The 17,451-nt window shown below is 40.5% G+C and overlaps 1 protein-coding gene across 2 annotated transcripts in view; it reads right to left on the minus strand.

Annotated features, from left to right (window-relative positions):
• Positions 1-2,745: 2,745 nt before the first annotated feature.
• The window catches only part of TET2 (tet methylcytosine dioxygenase 2), a 71,823-nt gene continuing 57,117 nt past the window's right edge, over positions 2,746-17,451 (minus strand). The window contains exons 5-10 of one of the 2 annotated variants that reach the window (XM_074541080.1): positions 16,287-16,495; positions 15,327-15,477; positions 13,082-13,171; positions 10,453-10,590; positions 8,754-9,114; positions 2,746-7,488 (exon numbers count right to left, since the gene is read on the minus strand). In XM_074541080.1, coding sequence (XP_074397181.1) covers positions 6,089-7,488; positions 8,754-9,114; positions 10,453-10,590; positions 13,082-13,171; positions 15,327-15,477; positions 16,287-16,495 — 2,349 coding nt within the window. In that variant the 3' untranslated portion in view covers positions 2,746-6,088. Of the gene's footprint in view, positions 7,507-8,753; positions 9,115-10,452; positions 10,591-13,081; positions 13,172-15,326; positions 15,478-16,286; positions 16,496-17,451 lie in introns of both variants that reach the window. The other variant, XM_074541079.1, reaches the window with a different exon arrangement.

Raw genomic sequence — 17,451 nt, forward strand, 5'->3', positions numbered from 1 at the left:
TAGGAACAGCCTAAAGGCAAGAGAATGTGCATTTTTATAGGCTCTGTTTTGCAGACAGTGTAAACCACAGGGTTCGTGTTTAAATCCAAGGTCTTGTTCCTCTGCTTGGAGCTTTACTTGAGTGAAAAGATTTGAGCTTTTCTAAGACATCTCCTATTTGAAAGTGTATTGAAAATGTGCATATAGTAAAACTACCATTGCCCACAACTTAATCCCTGTCTTCTTTAAGTTGTTTTGCTTCTCCAAGAGAAATCTGTTGTGCTTTTCCTCACATCCTTTTTGTGTTGGATACTTCTCCATGTGTTTTGGCTGCTCTTTTCCATAAGAGCATCATTACCTGCTGCTCCTAATTTTTGCTTGGGGTTTGTTCACCCTCGTTTGGCTTCTCACTACAGGCTTTCCTGTCATTCCCATAAAAAAGCTGTATTGTCCTCTCTGTGAGAGTCAAAAGGTGAGAAATGACAGAACAGATAGGGAAGTGAAGACAAAAGGTGAGGCAGAAGTTATTTGGATGCTCAGTTGGGCATTCCCAGTTGTAACCACTGTATGGTGGCTGCAGCCAGTGGTTTGGGTGGTGACAGTGAGTGGTCATGGCCCCCTGAGGCACAGCAGCAAACTGCCCATCTCAGGAAGAGCCTGTGTTCCTGGCAGATGTGTCCTGGGAAGGTCTGGTTTGACTTCTCTGGGTCTTGGCTATGAGCACATTGTATGATGTTAGCACCTCTGGAATGAGATCTCTAAAAGTACACTGAAGAAATTATGCTGAAAGACACAAGTGGGGATGTTCATTAATGGCAGAATTCTTTGCCAAGGAGGGCTAAAGGACTGAGAGAGCTCTGTTAAAGCCAGTGCATCCATCTGTTCAGCTGGCTGATGCAGGAACATGCACCTGTGCACAGGAAAGGGCAGCACTTGGCGGCTGCAGGGTGCTAGCCTGCCTCGAGACATTCCCATCTGGGAATACTCTGAGAGCTGGGGGGAACATTACAGACTGTGGAGTGTTAACTCACTGTTCCCAAGACACTGACTGCTCTGAATGTGCGTAGCAGGGGGATTTCCAAGGTCTGTAGAGTTGATGGATGGGTGTCGGGACCCAGGACATTCCTCTGGCTGCTCTGGGTGATTCGAGACCCTGGCAAGGGGCTCAGGGACCTTGGCATGGAATCAAAAACACCTGTGCCTTCGATTTTAGTCCATGGAAACAATTACCAACGTTGTGTTAAGATTTACAAACCACAAGAGTTTGAGTAAAATGATAGTTAATTTGTCACAGGGTGAAAAAGTAGAATTTTGGAGTTTTAGAATGAGGGTTCTAGAAGCAAGATGGAGGAATCTGGGCGTGTCCTGTCCTTCTTCTTGTCCTCCATCTTCTGCTGGGATGGTGACACTTTTTGATTGGTTTAAAGTAGAGACAGACTGTCTAACATAAGTGATAGGTATTGGAAAATTATTGTAAATAAAGTACACACAGTTTGTAGTATAAAAAGTTAACACCACCACAAAGGCAGTCATTGTGCCACAATCCGACCCACTGGACAGATCTCAGCAGGTCAGAGAAAGAATGGAATAGATAAGAAAAAAATAAACAACCTTGAAAAGCAGAACTGACAAATCTCAACTTCTTCAGTTGTGAGGCTGGGAAAAAAAGACTTTCTAATACCTTGAGGGTCGTCTCAACCACAAAAACCCAACAGATGGGGGGACCAGTGCTGATAACAAACTCAGGCTCTCAAAAAAGGAACCTTGAGAATTCTTGTTATTGTCACAGAAACATTTTGCAACTGTGGTGAGAGCAATTTCTGTCTTCTCCCACAGAACAGGCTGTTTCAGAATTCAGTCTTGATATCCCCTGAAGTTAAACAAAGGGTCCAGGAGAACAAGGTTTTGTCTGATGCCTCTAAGAATGTATGTCCTGGTATTGATTCAGACACACTTTCTTACTGCTTCTGCTTTTTTCTAGATTGTGAGTGATTTAGATTATACCTGAGGGGTTTGGCTTTAATGATTTTGAGGTTTTCTTGGTCACAGAATAATTTAGGTTGGAAAAGTCGCTTAAGGTCTTTAAGTCCAGCTGTAAACCTATGCTGCCAAGTCCACCACTAAACCCTATCCCCAGGTGCCACATGTGCAGTCTTTTGAGTAGCTCCAGGGATGGTGACTCCACCACTTCCCTGACAACCTTTTCCAATCTTACAACTCTCTTGGTGACAAAATTTTTCCTAACATCCAATCTAGTCCTCCCCTGGAACAATACTATTTGTTGGAGCCTCCCACCATTTGAGAGTGATTTGAAATAAAGTAGAAAAATGCTTAGCCAGGTACAGCTGAATACCCCAAACAAACGAATGCTTAGAGTCTCCCCCTTGTCCTGCCTCTGCTAGGTGTGCATTTGTGGCTGTTACTTGAGCAGTGAAGGCACTGGCACAGTGAATATGCCATATTCATTTGTGTACACAAACACCAATGGAAAAACTGCAGTGAAGCTCTGCTGTCTCTTCCTGCCCATAAAAATGCCTCCCTCCTTCCCTGTAAACACAGATTTTATGGAGCAGTAGCCTGGCCTCAGCAGCCTGTGTCCCAGCCTGTTAGAAGTAAGAGTCAAAGCAGAACTAGGAAAAAATGTGATGTCTAGGTTTCCTGTTTTGAAGTCCCTAGTGATACACTTTGTTTGAGCGTTATGCCTGCTTTGTTGTTAGCTGGCAAAAATGACAAGGAAAGACAAGTTTCTGCAAGACAGACTTAGAGTGCATTAAATAAATATAAATTTTATTAAAAACACCCACATCTCAGCGTTATCAGGAATGATATAATAATAAACAGCTTTCAAATAACCTGCATTACATTACAATACTTACAGTATTTATAACCATCCTTGGATTCTTTTTATAGACATACCAAACATCTCATGAAAATGAATGAAACTAAAGTAAAAAAAAAAAAGTAGAACATAAGCATAGAAAATGCACACAGAAGTTCATTACCTTAGTGTCAAACTGCTAAAGTTTCCTACACAAGTTAACCACTAGCTTTAGAAGTGAACTTCATACTGCTGTGCGTCAATCAAGATGAAAAATTCATTCAAGTAAAGTTGACAACTCTCAGAAGCATCTTCAAGTATGGCTATAATCGACCTGATAATCCTATACAAGCAACTCTGTCTGCTTTGTCATTCGTTCCAACTGAGGCAGGGTCCTGTACACCAAAAATTGCAGCTCAGGTATTTACAATACAAAACTGATTCTCCAACTAAGCTTCCTGCTCCTGCTGCCAGCAGTTTGGCAAATGACGGTGCATGGCATATTAACCAAACATCTACTATGGATTACATGAATTAGATAGGATTAAAAAAAAATCACCAAAAGATGAAGATATATAATGATTTACTTAATCTGACATAGAACCATCTTTTTTTTTCCCAAAAAGGCAAAACTTTTGTTTCAATGAGTGGATAAAGTCACAGACTGAGAAAACCCAAAATTGCTGTAATAAATATTTGACCATTAAACCCAAAGGCCTCCTTTGATTTACTTGAGTTAGGTTGTGATTCTGTTGTATAGAATTTTTTTTTGACCAAACATAATCTTACAGTATATTGCACAAGATATAGCTGGGACATGGAGGTTTGCATGTTTAGGGAAGCCCTTGTACTGACTGTACCTTTTTATATTTTATTTTATTAATTACAGTATCCAAGAAGCCTTGTTTAGAGAGTGACTTGAACAACTCTAGCAAACAGTCACTTGCCAAACCCCTGCCTTACATTTTTCCCTTTAATCAGCTCAGTGCATTCTACTTTCTTTTTGTTTAATAATTTGAAACAGTCAAAACATTCTAAATCTCTTAAACACTTCTGTTACAATAAAAAGAGCTAACAAATTTACAAAATTAGTTTTAGTTACACAATACATATACAAGAAAAATAAGAAAAGGGATTCAAAAGAAAAACATTAAATCCCTGAAAAAAGAAACAAAACAAAACAAAAAACCCAAGAATAATATATTTAACCTACAACAGCTTTACATACACACAGGTGACACGTTGGCATAGGAGAACATGAGCTGAAATATCCCTGAATTTTTAGAACCAAAAAAAAAAAAAAGTTGAAGTTCAAGTTATACTTGCTAAAATGTCAAGTATTGAGAGTTTTTTGTTTAGGTTTTTTTTGTTTGTTTGTTTTTTTCAAAGGCTGTTGGGGGAAAAAGATGGTATACAATATATAAACTTTCACACTCAGTTCAATATCCTATTGCCAAACTAGTGTTGAGGTATATGACAAGTAGGAACATCACTCAAACCTTTTAATGTATTTTTAGCTCACATTATGATATATTTGTAGCAGGCTGAGTAGCACCATGATGTGAATTCAGCTCAAAACCCAAATATATATAGATTTAATATTTTTACAGTACTAAAATACTAAAGCATTGCGTTAAAAAAAGTTTTGTTTACAATTTAATTTACTATACAACTCTCCTGCTTTTTAAATTTTTTTAATAGAAATTAATGATTTAAAACCACCACAGCAAGCCAGCTGCCTATTTTTTTTTCTATGAATCAACGGAATCACACAGAACTAACCCTGTTTCATTCATCTTGTGTAGGCATCGGTCTGCTCAGTCTTTCTGGAAAAGAGGCCACTTGCACCGAGAAATGACTTGCACCACAATGTACATAATTATCAACACAAAAGCAGTTCTGCCATTCCATAGTGGGAGCACACAGATCTCTAGAAACAGCAGAAGCCCAAGCTAACTAGGTGTAGTCTGTTGCATGCTGCTAATTATTACCTGTGGTTAATATAAAATTCTTTCCTTAAAACTGTACATATTTGAGCAATGAACTTGTCATAATAATTGTAGAAAACAGTTTACAGTATAGCTGTGTGAGATGAGCACCAGAAAAAAATGTGTTTTGTGTACTAAAGTATTCCCTTATATCCAGTAAGCCCCATTTTTACCATAACTGACTGTATTAAAAATGGATATGTAGCCCACTAGCTGATGCATGGCTAAACCAAAAGTATTTAAAAGCTTTTTTAGTTTAAAAAAATTATCTTTGCATTTTTAAAATCAAAGTAAACTCTTCTTTTTTTTTTAATGTCTTAGTACCTTAGCATTGTTCAAGTTGCCAAGCTTAGGTAGACAAAGTGCTTTTGAAACACTATTTAAAAAAAAATATCTCTCTATTTTATTGTCCTTTTCTAGGACTTGACTGGATGAGCAAAATCCAGAGGTCTTTGTAATTCCCATATGTTAAAAAGTAAGCTTATTTTAACACCAGGTAACTTCAATACATACATGAACGAAAAGGTCCTCCCTGTTGCTGAAGAACATTTGACTACATCATTGACATTTTGTTATAAAGGCATTAACTGTTTCACTGATAAAATAAAGACACCATTCTCTTGGATAGCACCATGGTTTTAGAATATTCAAACAAATTCAGTGTTTTGCTGTCTATTTGTCTTATCTACTTTGTTAAATAAAATCAAAATACTATTAAGATTACAGTAAAAACTGCATGTTAAAAAGCCATAATTCCAGTATTTCAGTACATCATAGATTCAGCACCAGATGTTATTTTAAGATTCCTGCAGTTGTAATACTACAGTATTATTTTTAGGGTTGTTTTTGCTCCTGTTCCATGACTATGCAAACTTGATGACATTAAAAGTGGCCACAGATGTGAAAAACTGTAAGAAAAAAAAAATCCATTTGCAGATTATCTCTTTCAGTAATAGAGCCAGTGTTTTCCAATGTAAATTGTGAAACACTTTTTTGTTTTGTTCTCTCTGTTTTTCTTTCCTTTTATTTTCTTCTTCTGTTTGTAATTTTTTTTTTTTTTTTTTTTTTTTTGCATAGGATGCTTTGGTCTGTTTCCTACGTGCCATCTGTGACCACTTAAAAATCAGTGGAAAACAAGTGCTCTAGTGAGATTTACCTCTTTTTGCTGGTGTGCCGAGGCTTTTTCCACCGATGAGCTCTGTAAAAACACTGTTTTCTTCTCCACCCTTGCCTTCCACGAAACCTAAAGCACCACTACCCTAGCGACAAGGTATTTTTTCAAATGAGGTAACCAGCCAAGGTGTCAGATGTATCGGTTGTAAGGCCCTGTAACCCGTGTAAAGGCATATGGAGATGTGGTGACGGTGGAGTCCGTGGTGACCGACAGTGTCCTTTGTGCCAGGGACTTGATGAAGCGCAGGTACGTTGGCTCAGAGGGCTCGTGGGGCTCCACGGGCTCCCGCTTGGCTTTTTTGCCATAGGATTTCTGAGGCACGTAGTCTGGGCCGTACTTCTCGCATTCCTCTTCTTTCTCTCTTGCTTTCTCAGCCATCTTCGCCTCCCACAGAGCCAGACCATGTTTTGGCTCATTCATGCTCTTGTGCTGGTAAAATACAAGGGATATTCTGGTGGGATGGTTCCTGTTGGGATTTTTTAAGGGAGTCGTTGCGTGGAGCTCGCGTTTTGCACACTCTATGAGAATTGACCCATGAGATGGAGCAACTGCCACTCCTCCAATTTCTGGATCCAGAAAGTTCTGCTCACTATCTGACCAGACTTCATCGGGATCCTCTGCTTTTTCTGGATTCAGCACGTCAGTTTTATCTAAACCACCCTGGGGAGTAGTCCTGTCATGGTTTTGACCTGGAAGCATGTTAGACAAACCATTAACTGCGTGTGAAATAATTTCATTATCCTTATTTTGGAGATGCAGTGAATTAGGGGGACCACTAAACATAGTTGGAGCAGAATGGTAGTCATGTGATAAATGTGGAGGGGGTTGCATGTGATGATGTTCACCTGTTTTACTCATGGAGGCATAATCCATGCTTGGATTACTCAGATTAGATTTTAACCTTGAGGCAACCTCCATAAAATGGCCATTGGCCTCATGGGTTGAGTAAGGGGAAAATGACCCTACGTGGTGTAAATTTGGTCTTATGGTGCAATTACTGAAGGAGTCTATCTGCATATTTTGGTTTCCATAATTCAAGTACTTGGGACCAAAACTCTGGTTATTCCCAAACCTATGCTGGTATAATGTTTGAATGGGTGGTAGACTTAGTTTAGACATATGGTCTTGGCTCTGGCAACTATACAAGTCCATGTGCTGATGCTGGGAGGAGTAGGAGCCCAAGTAAGAGGGGCAGTTGTCCATAGCTATGTTTCCATTGCATTGGTAGGGGGGATATTGGTTATTTTGACTTAAAGATCCTGAATAAGGGTTCATGGGACTGGAAGAATTCAAATAAGACCCCGCAGACTGTGATGAGGTTGGATAGAGGTTCACGGGATTGGACCCTCCATATGGATCTGAAGTGTACGAAGAGTTTGGATAAGCATTGGCTGGATTAGGCAACCTTCCATAGAGATTTGCAGAACCTGAACCCGAGTAAGAGTTAATGGGATTTGATTGAGGGTTGTTAGGGAGAGAGCGCTGTGGATGTTGCTGCTGCTGCTGCGGCTGTTGTTGTGTGGCTGGTCCTGAAAGACGTAAAATATCTGTAGATGTAAAAAGGAAAAAACAAACAACCACACAACAAACAGACTTTTTAAAAAAAGGCCCCAAACCAACCAACCACCCAACAAATTACATACTTCATATGAAATTTCTAAGAAAAGTAGATTCATTAACAGACGCTCCCTTTCTCATATCTCAAACGCCATCCTTTAAGAAGCTGAATAAATACTAAGGCTACTCTTCCTTTTTGGCATGTGTCCAACAAGATCAGATGCTAGTGGCAGTGGGGAAAAGAGGACAGTGCAGTCTGTTCAGAGTCCCATGCACAAAATCCAAAGAGTTGAATCGTCTTTTAAGTAGCCCATGAAATGGAGCATCAAAGTGCTCCCAAACAGCCGTGCACAAAGTGACTTTCTTTTCCCCAAGAATAAATAATTCTTCTCATCTACATGAATAGAACTGACTCCAGGAAATGTCCCTAGCAGTATGTTAAAACCAACATTCACTGGTAGACAGAGCAGCACAGTAATAAGTGAGATTAACTGAAGACATGAGAGCAAAAATAACATTCATTAAAGTGCAATGGCATCATTTAATGGTCACAACCCTTGCCTGGGTCATGGGACAGCTGACTTCTATTCATAGGTATTTCAGTGACCTTCTGGGTGGCCCTAGATGTATCACTTTTTTCCTCTCTACGAAAACTGCTGCAACAATAAAATAGGTCTGATAACTCCTTTGCTCAGGACTCTCAAATCTGCTGCTGAGAACTGCCATAAACTCTTACTCCACTGTGGAAAGCCTGCTTTGCTTTTGGTCTTGAGGCAGAGGGTATAAATAGTGGTAAAGAGGTTATGCTTGTATCTCCTGAAATCAGGAGGTGCTCTGTAACAGTGGCAGACATTGAGTGATGTGTAAGTCATTCTTTGGCAGCAACACCACAACTTCTCTTCATGGCTTCTAGCTCTACTAGTCCTTTAAACATAACTTTACAATATGCTGGATGGCAAGCAGAGTTTGTTTCTAGATTTCTACAAGTGTTAATTATCCAACAGTAAAGGATTTCTCATTGCAACTTTTTTTTTTTATTTTTTCTTCTCTGGAGTTGTACCACATTTGGCACTCTAGTATTTATATAATGTTGATATTCGCTTTCAATAAATCTCTTGCCTTTTTACTTCATTACATTCTTGGGCTGAAAATAATGGTTTTCTTGAGGCTGATTATAACTGGCCCTGATTTGTAGGATGCTTACCACTGCTGACCCCACTCAGATTCCTGTGTTTACCTGCCAGCTGCTTTGCATGACCCACTGCTTCAGAGGTGCCTTGCTTGTTGCGTGCTGCAGCAGACTTCTCTCTCTCAGCTTTGCTAGACCCATTCTCCAAGGAGGCAAGCTTTTCTGCAGCTGCTTTCTTTGCTTCCAGCTTCCTTTGCCGACAGGTCTTCACGGGCTCTGCTAACATCCGTACTTTTCGTCGAAAGGACGTAAGGACCTGGATGCTGCCATTCCTCTTCTTCTCCTCCTGGCCCTCAGTGCTTCCAAATTCATCCACATCAGAAACTTTGTATAGTGGGAGCACGTGGAGCTGCTCATCTTCTGGTGTTTGGCCAATTTCACGATTGTCTTCTCTAGTCAGTGTGCAAACCTGTTAGGAAAGTGTATTAGAGATCTGAAACTCTACCTCTGCATTGTGCCCTGACACTGTCAGCGCTGGCATCTGGCAATCTCTTTGTAAACTGTAAGTTTCTGTGCAATTTTTGCATATCACCACAAGCCTGCAAATGTAATTTCTTCCATTACTTTGTTGGACAGTGTTAAAAGAAACAGAAGGTGTATAGATATCTATTTTTTTTACTTGTGCTCAAATTAACAGTAGAGTTAGGGAGAAATCTCATGTGGAATAAACTCTGTGATCCATTGTACCACTGCTTAGAGAGCTTAAGCAGCGGAATTTGGGACTTGGTACTCACCTGAAGATTCTTTCACTACAGTACATGAGGTAGCTACCTATTAGAGAGAGTGTGCAATATAGCACACTGGTGTTGTACTTCACACCCCCTTCACAGTGCAACTGTAGTGTTAATAACAAGATTTAGGGGAGTTACTGCAGCGAGCCTGTTGTATTAGTTCTAGCTAGAACAGGTATTGGGAGGATCTTTGTGGAAACAGGTGCTGATAGGGATGTGTTCTGCAAAATAATTGTCCCAGCTTTGGGAAGAAAGCTCAGCTGGAAATGTACATTAGGGGTGATTAACTTGTGAGTTAAGTCAGACCCTGGAAACATTCAGGAAAACCCAGGAAAAATTCAGTTTGAGTTAAAAAGGTAGATACTCTCTTTGGTCATAATAAGAGCTGCACTGTGAATCTAGGGAGCTGCTTCTAATTACAGCCTTAAGAGTATTCTTTCCTATGTTTGACCCCACTGTTTTATTACAGAAATAATCCAATACACATTCAAAACCAGCTTGCTTTTCTAGTATCTTCTACAGAACTTCTGCTGTACCTATCAGAAATCAGAACTGAGGAGAGTCAAGGGTACATGGACTAGCAGACTTTCTGCTCATCCAAAGCATGAATAAAATGCAAATTTTCCAAAACTCTCTCTCAGAAAGAAGTTATTTGTTTCTACTTTTATTTTATTAGAAGATATAATCCAAAGTTGTTAGAAAAAGAAGGATTTCAGGAGGATAAATAGGACCCATTTTGTGCCAGCATTTCAGTGCTGCTGGGACCTTCTTTCCATTGTCTCCACCATTTCTCTTCTACCAGGTCTGTGTTAAACCTTTCTTTAATGCACTGTAAGTCTCATTCATGTGAAAGAAAAATGTATAGGGGGTAGTAACTTAGCTCAGTTACTGTCTTTTTTTTTTTTTTTTCTACTTATCTGCATTATGCAGTATAAATTTAAACAGAGAGGAGATAATGAATGAAAGCCAGGAGCTGAATGCTGGAGAGAGGAGGCTGCTACACATCCCAGACTTACCAGAGTACTCCCGTTTTGCATATTGTGCAAGTCCCTGTGAGCATGAGCACAGAAGTCGAGGCAGGCAGTGACCCCAGAGAATGGGCGACCTTCCTTCAGCCCCAGGCGGCACTCGGGGGCTCTGTGTTCGTACTCGATCTGCAGAGACAGGACAGGGTTCACTGCGTGCTCCACAAGGGCACAAGGAATGCTCTGCTGTGGCTAAGGGCAAGTCTCCCTCATGCCTTGGAGGTGACAACAAACACATCTTGAAAGCAAATAAACTACAGCAATTAGATGGCTGGTTTGTATCCTTGCTTCATTCCTTGCTGCTTTGTTCCCTAGTACCTTCAGTCTCTGGCATGATGGTGAAATTAGTCACTAATACTTTTCTTTGTGTATTACTCTGCCAGGGGTTGGTGTTTTTACATGACAAATGCAGTGCATGGTTTCCGTGACTGGCACTCTGAGAGTGATATGTTTGTGTAGACTGGAAGTATACCAAGCTATTAAGGGAAAGTGGCTTTACAAAACTGACTCCAGAATGATTTAATGAAAAATAATAATTTGCTTTTTGATTTGTAATATTTTGGCATGCTAAACATGTATTTCATTAGCTTAAGTACAAATCTAAACCACCCTGACTAAAAAGAGAGAGAATTCAGTCAAGACAGTTCTTTGTACCCATGCAGTCATTATTAAGGAGCTTTACAAAGAACTCAAAAATGCATTAACACACCCTACACAAAAAGAAAGGATTTTGTAATGGAAGATAAAGCCTTAGAAAAATGATGGTTTCATATTTTATTTCAAAAATTAAAAATGAAACCACATTTATAAAATGCTTTTCTGAAATTCCTGAGCCTTTCAAGTGAATGCATGGAACTCTACACTTAACGGAACTTAATGGATCCCTTTTTAAGTTAAGGTCAAATTAGATGCTTTGCCAAGTCTTCATTCAAAATCACTAAAAATATGTCTAGTTTGCTCACAGACATTATTTTTCAAATCTGGATTATTTACTTCCCTGGAATCTGAAAACAAGACCAGAAAAAAACCTTGAAAACTGTGTAAACTTCTTTGGAATTAAATGTGAGCAGTCTGAAATGTTAGTCAGACTATAATTGTCTGATCAAACTATATGGGTTTAGCTGCTCTCCGAAATGTTCTGTTTGGTCCAGTTGGGAAACAATCCTTTTCCAGTTCTTGGTTGTAATCCAGAAGTGGTCCAGATTTGGATTAGAATAAATCTGGGCATTTGAAATGTGGTTTTAGTGCTTTTTTTTGGTTTTAGAACCTTTTACAATATCATACAAATTAGAACTCAATCATGTCCCTTTAAAGCCACTGACAGTAGCTCAAGTACAGTTTCCCCACAAATACAAGGTCTACATGAAACTCCTGAAATAAGCCAAGCTATACATATGCCTTATTACAGAAGGTAAAAATTGAAACTTGTAAAAGCATGTATTTTCAACAAATGTTGGGCAGCACCACAGCTTACTCGAAGAAAAGTTCTTAAGTGAATTTTTGTGGGAAAAGAAATGCAGCCCAAGCAAAGAAACAATTTATTGTTCACCACCTCATTTTTCTTTTCTTTCTCTTCTTATTTTGTCTTGTAGAATGTCTCCCAGATATTTGGACAGATAACCACAGCTAGTGGGCACATAGCCACAGTTTTCTCCATAATGAGTCTCCAAACATTATCAGATCAGGTAAGTGAAACTGGGTAAGTCTGCACTGAGTCTGCTTACCCTGTCTAGCTGCTACTAAGTACACAGTAAAGGAGTGAATTTTACAGCAGATAATAATGTACAGTTTTTTGTTAATTGACTGTTTCTGTTAAAGCTGAGAATCTGTCTTGTGCTGGTTGTACCGTGCTGTCAATAGGAAAGCAGGGTGATGTCACAGTTTGCGGTAGATGCTGAAAGTTTGGGGACTCAAGTTCTGTGAATGTTCCTAACAGTAGTAAACCTGAGCAACGAAAATAAGGTTAACAGTTACATGTTTGCAAGTGGTGTGCTGTCAAATTTTGGTGTAACTATCTGAAAGATATTTTGTAATGAAATGTAGATGAGACACAGCCACAGTGGGAAACTCTTCAGAGCTCTGAAGGTGTCTGAGAACAGATCCCTTCGTGCAAGAAGGCCGGTGCAGGCACTTGAGTCCATACACAGGACTGAGTGTATTAAAATATAGAACTTCACTTTAAAAGCATGTTTACAAAGGGTGTTTTGGTGAAAACTAAATTCATCTGCTTCTTGAGAGAGCAGAACTGAAACTGTGGCTTCAGGACTTGAGTACAAACAGTTGCCAATTTCATGCCATATACACAGCAGCTTTGTTGGTTTGGATGGTAATTCATGCTAAATCAAGAAATTTGTATTTTGGAGCTGAAGAGTGAAATAATTTTATCGTGTTGATGTAGCTGAAAAGGTTAATTCTATTTAGTGGACCAAATCCTGCTAGTTTTACTTGTGAGAGCATTTAAAGTGACATTGTTCATTTCTATTTGTCTTCATGCTGATATCAAAGAAATGTTAGCACAAAATGTATGTGATGGTTTGGTGCAAGGCTGAAGCATTGGGAAGTATGTTAAAAACCAGGTTATTTCCATGACTGCTCATATTCCTTTTTTCCCCCATCATACCTGGTTGTTATATGCATCGGGTGCAAGCTTCTTGTAGGTAGGTGCCATCAGGGTTGACAGATTCTGCAAATGGGATTCTAGTTTTTCTTCCTGTTAGAGATGAAACAGGGTTCAATGACACTTCCATGCCGTACATCTGGGATCCAACAAGTTGGGGTCTTTACACAATTGTGTGTAAGGACTGTTGTGTAAAGGCATGAACCAGTATCACTGGTGTTTCAAAGGAGATTCATAGACAGTGACTGTTGTGGATCTCCTTTTAATTTCTTTGTTCTAAGGCCTTTAAAGGAATAGAGCAGTTATAGCAGTGTAGTGGAAAACCTGCAGTAGAACACCATATACTGTATTCCTAATTTGTTTTATATTCTTCAACATGGATATGTTTTAGATCTAAGTGTGATAATCCTCATTATTTTCCTTTTTGGAGTTGTGGAAATATAATACTCTTCAGAAAGCTTGAGAGAAATAACATCAGAATGATCCAAGTAATATGGCTAATTTAAGGGGTTTGCACATTGCGATGACAACACTTTGACATACTGAAATATTTTTATATGCAGAAATTTCAAAGTATTTAAATATTGCAGCCTTCAAAAACCTTCCAATCCTTAAGCAATGAATGGATGTGTCTAGTAATTGGTGATATGGAGGTGGGAATGACCGCACTTCCTTTTTTCTCTAAATTGCACACTGTCAAAATAAAGCAATAAAAAAAAAATCTAAAACATACTCCAGAGTTGTTTACCATCATATAAGGATGAGAATCCCAAATTCAAAACCTCACTTGTATGAGGTTTATCATATCTTTAATTTTAAATGCATACAGAATGGTGGCATACTGGAATGGCATATTTGTTTTTAGGAGTTTTTGTGTTGAAGGAAGATGTGAAGAGCTGGGAAAAAACAGGTTTCAGAGAGGAATGCATTTGGTGTGTTGAAAGTTTGCATTCCCTACTATGAGACAATATCCTAGTTTGGTTTGACATGAAATTGTCAAAAAATATCTTGCTGTGACCTCGTGCCTGCTGCCAGAATGTGGAGCTTTTGTATGGCCTGTAGGTTAGCATTTGTTAGTGTATTTTCTAGTTTTTATTGGTGAGGATTCTGTTTGTGCTGCCTGTAAACTGTGTCTGTGCTATGGAACCCAATCCCTGGTCTGGATGCATGCTTTGGCTGCCCCTAACTTTGGGACCAGGACTGGAGGGTAAAGCCCTCTTTCCTGCATAAATCTGGCTTTCCTAGGAAGTAAATCTAAGAATGCAAGTTGGAAGAGTGCCGTGGTGTGCTCTGGCCAGGTATCATCTTAGAAATGTAGGTAGTTTAGGATTGCAGACTATGATAAAGAAGGCTTTGTGCCACAGCGTGTATGGAGGAGAGCTATTCTGTAGTTCTTGGTGCTGTAGAAGAGCAGCAGGCAGGAAAACCTGTATGTTAGTTATGATGGTATTCTGAACAGTGCACTCTTTTCAGCACAGGCTGTAGGATGTGGAATTATCTGTCTCTCTGATTATGAGAGAGTAATGCTTGTGTTTGTGTAAGACATCAGAATACAGTGAAACTAGCATGCCAGTGCACAAGCAAGGGACTAAATTGGCACATCCTTGCCAGAAAGCAGACTAGGCCACTGGAGCTTCACATGACTTGCTGGAGGTGTCCAGGAGTCACTGCAGTCATAGCTTCAGGGTATCTTGTGTCCAGGCTAAGGTCAATGTTTATTACTCTGGCTCGTTTTAAACATTCACCAGTTTGTTGTAACACAGAGCCCAGTCTGGAAACATTCAGTGGGGCAGGACTGTATGTAGAATGAGTCTTCCTATCCTCTTCTTTCTATTGTCATCTCAGAGTTTCATCATGTTTGTCTCCATTGAACCAGTCCGCTCTGGTTTCCAGTTGCAGTGTTATGTGCCATTAGCTGGTAACCCTTCCATTGTGCCACTGGGGAATGCTCAGTTGCAGGCCTAATACAGCCAGAATTATTCAGGCCATGCCTTCTCCTCTAATTGTGGAAGCCTGCAAACATGGTTTCAAGTCTCAGGGCTTTTACCAGCTGTCAGAATTTGGACAGTCGATTCAGCTGGCTCAGTGACTGGAATCAATTTGTTTTGACTGGCAGTTATTTAATTACCCTACATGTACAGCACTCAGGGAGGCCTCGGGCCCTGCTCTCTTGTACTCTATCTCTATTTACAGAGTGACAGAAAACATTTCTTTGCAAATGAAGCTCATTTCAGAAATGGATACCAACCTCTTTTGGGTCATCCCCCATCAGCTTAAACTTTCTTGGAATCTTGCTTCTGGCAAACTTACAACCATTGTAGTACATGCTCCAGGAGCAACCAAAGGAAAATGAAGCACCACAAGTTTCAGGGTCCAGCCCTTGGCATGCACAAGTCCGTCTAAAAGATAAGAGAACACAGCTGTTAGCAGCAGGCAGGTCCCCCTGTGGTGCTCTGGCAGTGGCCATCAGCGTTCTGCCAGTGCTCCAGGGAATTAGCAGTGTGGATAATCTCCTACCAGTAAATAATGTAGAATTGCAAGAGGGAGACATACACATCATAACAGAAGAATTTATCAGAGTGAATAATTTTCTGGCTACAAAGCAGGATCTTTGGGGGTTCTACACTTGTGTGAGAAACATGGCTTTGCTTGGGTGAGGGTAAGTTTGTGTGGTGCCTTGTTAGGTACTGATATTCATAGTGCCACATGGCCTTGGGCTGACAGCCCTGCAGGAATGTGGGAGCCCTCTGTCAGGGGCTAAGCAATAATGCCTGAAATATGACTCTACCCATGAAGCCAAAGTAACATACAGTGATAGCTGTGGTAATTTTGGTCTAAATGATCTTGTCTCTCAGAAAGGCATGGGAAAGACATACAGTGCAATTTCTTTAAATTCAGGCTGGTCTGTGTCAGCTTACACAAGTATGCTTTAGTGCACCCAGCTTTTATTTCAATGTTGAGGTATCAGCTATCCTGGCTCCTGCTGAGATATCTTCTTTTAAATATATTGAGATGCTTCACAACTCTGAGAAAAATGTTTTTCCCTATTTATAAGAATGTTTACTTTGGGTTTCCTACAAAGTTTGTGGGTTTCCAAACCACATGAAACAGCTGGGAAGGTAGATGTTTCAGGGTAGCAGCATGAGTAGAGGAGCTGGGTCTGAAGATGGAGCTGCAGGTTTGGTGAGCACAGCCCTGCTGCACTTACTCCTCGTTGAGGGCGCAGCGCCGGTTGGTGAGCGTGCCGTACTTGCGCAGGGTGTCGGTGAGCTCCGAGTAGAGCCTGTCGGCCAGGCTGGTCGGGATCCCCTCCCAGACCAGGATGAGAATGACGATGACGGCCGTCTCACACGTGTGCCCCGCTCGCTCGCGCACCAGGCACAGCAGCTTCTCCTCCTGACTGCTTCTGCGGACTACCTGCATGTACAGCAACACACACCCCAGAGCCCCAACACAAACGATGCCATTCTTAATGTGAAGAGCAAGAGAGAGGGAAACCTCAGCATTACTGTGCGTCTGGGGAGCTTACTTCTGCTTGTATCCTCCTCTTTGCTTCTGGCAGTTCAGTCTGTTTTTCTCACTGTGATATGGCAGGGCTACTCTTTGTTGAACACTCTTTGTGTTTAATGAAGCTGTCTATAAGAGGGTGACTGATGGCATTGAAAGCTGTGGTGGTGGAAACCAGCTTTGTAAAAGCAGGATTCCTCTCCTGAATCTGTGTTGGGAGTGTGGCCCAGGTTGATTGGTGAGCACGAGGAAGTGAGCAGTGAGGTGTCTCCCTGCACAGAGCTGGGTAGTGGACACCTGTCTTAGGGCACGAAGCATGCAGGCAAAGGCAGGCAGTAAGGAAGGGACTAAATAACTGGACAAGGGAGCTCTCTCCCCTTCCCTTCCAAACTTAACCAGCTATACTCATAACCAGCCTCACAGTTTTGTGACTTCCTCTTATTACATACAAATATTACAGTGCTAAGAGGAAAGCAGTAGATGTTTTTCAAATAAATGTGTCCTTCCAGTAGCATAAGCACTGAGAAGCTTTTCCTAAAAAGGGTGCAGTCTGGCATGCATAAAAACTACAATGCATTCGTTTTTCCTCATGCTATCTTTCCCCAGCAATCCCAACCACTCAGTAATTTGTTCCAAAGTATGACAGTGTTTGCTGAGAGGATGTCCTAACACCTCTCTCAAGCTGGGAGGTGGTTTTAAAGACATAACAGTGGTGTACTTACTGGACTTATTTGTAGGCTAAAATTAAACAGCAGTGAAAATGTCAGGTTTTCATACCTTTGAATTAAATGTTATTCTTGCTATTCTCCATGCAACAAGTCAATGGAGTGAGAGAAGGGTGGCAGCAGGCTACAGGCACCCCATAT

The sequence above is a fragment of the Zonotrichia albicollis genome, chromosome 5 (genome assembly GCF_047830755.1).
Source record: "Zonotrichia albicollis isolate bZonAlb1 chromosome 5, bZonAlb1.hap1, whole genome shotgun sequence".
NCBI lineage: Eukaryota > Metazoa > Chordata > Aves > Passeriformes > Passerellidae > Zonotrichia > Zonotrichia albicollis.